At 40.1% G+C, this 2,796-nt stretch overlaps 1 protein-coding gene across 3 annotated transcripts in view; it reads left to right on the forward strand.

Moving 5' to 3' along the window:
* The window catches only part of LOC106465276 (nuclear factor NF-kappa-B p105 subunit-like), a 47,429-nt gene that overhangs the window by 11,816 nt on the left and 32,817 nt on the right, over window positions 1-2,796 (forward strand). For all 3 annotated transcript variants that reach the window (XM_022393137.1, XM_022393136.1, XM_013925481.2), the window contains exon 2: window positions 1,824-2,112. In XM_022393137.1, the coding sequence (XP_022248845.1) occupies window positions 1,833-2,112 (280 nt within the window). In that variant the 5' untranslated portion in view covers window positions 1,824-1,832. The remainder of the gene's footprint in view (window positions 1-1,823; window positions 2,113-2,796) is intronic.

The raw sequence follows: 2,796 nt of genomic DNA on the forward strand, positions 1-2,796 counted from the left end.
GAAGGCAGCTAGTCATCACCACCCACCGCCAACTCGTGGGCTACTCTTTTACCAACGAATAGTGGGATTGACCGAAACATTATAATGCCTCAACGGCTGAAAGAGCAAGCATGTTTGTGGGACGGGGATTCCAACCCGCGACCCTCGGATTGCGAGTCGAGCGCACTAACCTCCTGGCCATGCCGGGCGGCACGATTAAAAACATATTTTCATTATTATTATTATTTGGAAGTGGTAAGTGTGAAGGCCTATAACGCTATAAACCGTTGAGTAACTTTGCGCTTTACAACAAACAAACAAATAGAATTGGAACAGTGGTGTCCTCCGGTGGGGCAGCGGTAAGTCTACGGACTTACATCGCTAAAATCTGGGGCTCGATTCCTCGCAGTGGACACAGCAGTTAGCCAAATGTGGCTTTGTTCTAAGACGAACGAACGGAAGTGCAGTTTAACATTCAAATAGTTTTTCATTTTACTTTGTTAAAACAAAACTTTGAAGATTGAAGACTTTGACTACTTTTGCTGTTACTTGTACAAGGTTACTGGTGTGAACATCGTAAGTGACGTGTTAAAAAAGCTAGTAACTCTTGGTATTTGAGTATTTAAACAATGCTACAGGGTAGCGATATGAGTAAAGACTTTGGTTAATGTCACTCTCATTTGTGGCCCAGCATGGCCAGGTGGTTAGGGCGCTCGACTCGCAATCTAAGGGTAACGGGTTCGAATCCCCGTCACACCAAACATGCTCGCCCTTTCAGCCGTGGGGGCGTTATAATGTGACGGTCAATCCCACTATTCGTTGTTAAAAGAGTAGTCCAAGAGTTGGCGGTGGGTGGTGATGACTAGCTGCCTTCCATCTAGTCTTACACTGCTAAATTAGGGACGGCTAGCGCAGATAGCCCTCGTGTAGCTTTGCGAGAAATTCAAAACAAACAAACAAACCCTCATTTGTACAAGTTTACTGGTATGAACACCATAAGTGACATGTTAAAAATAGTGGTTGACGACACAGAATGTTAATAACACTACGTGATTAGGACTCGAACATTGTTACAGAGGCAACAAATACAACTGGAATTTAATCACTGACATTTTATACACCCAGTTTCTGTAAAGTGTTCATCATGTTTGGGTCTTTCTTTAGCACATGCATCTTTTGTGTGTTTGTGTTCCAACCATCATTTAGAAATAGCTCTAAACAGAAAATACTTATTTTTAAGTTTATTTATAAGTTGACAATAAATTTTGGTAGACAACTGAATCATTTTTCATTTGTTTTAGCGCAAAGCCACATTTGGCTATCTGCTGTCGCGGAGAATCGAACACCAGATCTTAGCGATGTGGGTCCATAAAGTCACCGCTGTCCCACCAGGCAACGAAAACTGAATAAACCTAAAAGTGCTGTCGCGAAACCTTCAAAGCATTAAGATTTGTGAAGGGTAACTTGTAGAAGAGGCTATTAGGCTGTTTGTAATATATATATATATAACGTCAAAATCTATTTCACATAGTAAAGTTGCTTTCAAGTAACTTGCTAATGTAAATAGTATCTGGAATCCCACTAACACTGAAGAGCCTTGTTATTGAGCAAAAACCCTCGTCGGTAATGGATATAGTAGTTAGGTGTGGTTGATATATTTTTGTATACTCTTCTTTACTTTCATTACAAAGTTCTTAATCATAACGCACACACACACACATACATATATATATGTATATATATACAAATCACAAATTTTAGTATACATGTTTAAAGTTTAAACTGTTTGTAGTGTTCGTTTACTACATGGAGATATGTTACATCATAATTTTTGTATTCAACAGGATAGATACATGCCTTCTTCAATGGGGGAGCCAGCAAGTTTGCTGCTTCCAAGCCAGGGAACAGCCGGAATGATCCCCGACTGTGTTCCGGACAGTACTTCGGGATCTCCTTTCCAACACTCGTTTTCTATCACTCCCACCTGCAATCCTTCCCCACCTTTACAACCCACGGGACCAACGGCTCATCACGTGGGAGTTAACTCCAGTCCTCCTTTGCAGCACGTGCAAAATGGTTATAGCCCGTCTCTTAGTCCCGAACACATACACACTCTACAACCTCCGTGTACAGGTAAGAAATCCTCTCTCTCTTACTGTTACTCTTATCACAGTATGCTCTGCCGTTAATAAAAAATTAAGGAAAATCAAACTCAGAATTATTTTTTTATTGAACTTATTAACCGGAAAATATTTCTGCGCGAAAATATGAGTGTGTGGGTCACGTTGTGGTATTTCTAATTAGATTCAGTTATTCGAATAACACGTATTACTATTAGATCGTCAAGAAATTAATGTCGCGTTTTGGAACACTTTCATTAACCATCCCCCCAAAAACGTACATCACGTATAATAGTTAAACGAACCGCCTAAAAGTCGGGTTAGTGTAGCCGATATAATGTGTAAGGTATAGTTTACTCTAATCCATTATAGTGATGACACACGACAAGACACACATTCGGCATGTAATGCTGTTTGAATACAAGAAGGGAAACGACGTCTTTGTAGCCACAAAGAATATCAAAGAAGTTTATACAAATATTTTGAACGTTCGTGTCAACTATGGTTCAGCAAATTTCATTCAGGTGATTTTAGCCTTAAAAACTGTGATGGCAGGGGCCGACATGTTGGAATTGATATTGATGCTCTGAAGACGCTTGTTGAGTCTAACCTGAGGCAACACACACTCGTGAAATGACCCTGAAATTGCATGCCTCTCATGAAACAATATATAAACATCTAAGAAGTATGAGAAAAC

This window comes from Limulus polyphemus, unplaced genomic scaffold (genome assembly GCF_000517525.1).
Source record: "Limulus polyphemus unplaced genomic scaffold, Limulus_polyphemus-2.1.2 Scaffold1893, whole genome shotgun sequence".
Taxonomy (NCBI): domain Eukaryota; kingdom Metazoa; phylum Arthropoda; class Merostomata; order Xiphosura; family Limulidae; genus Limulus; species Limulus polyphemus.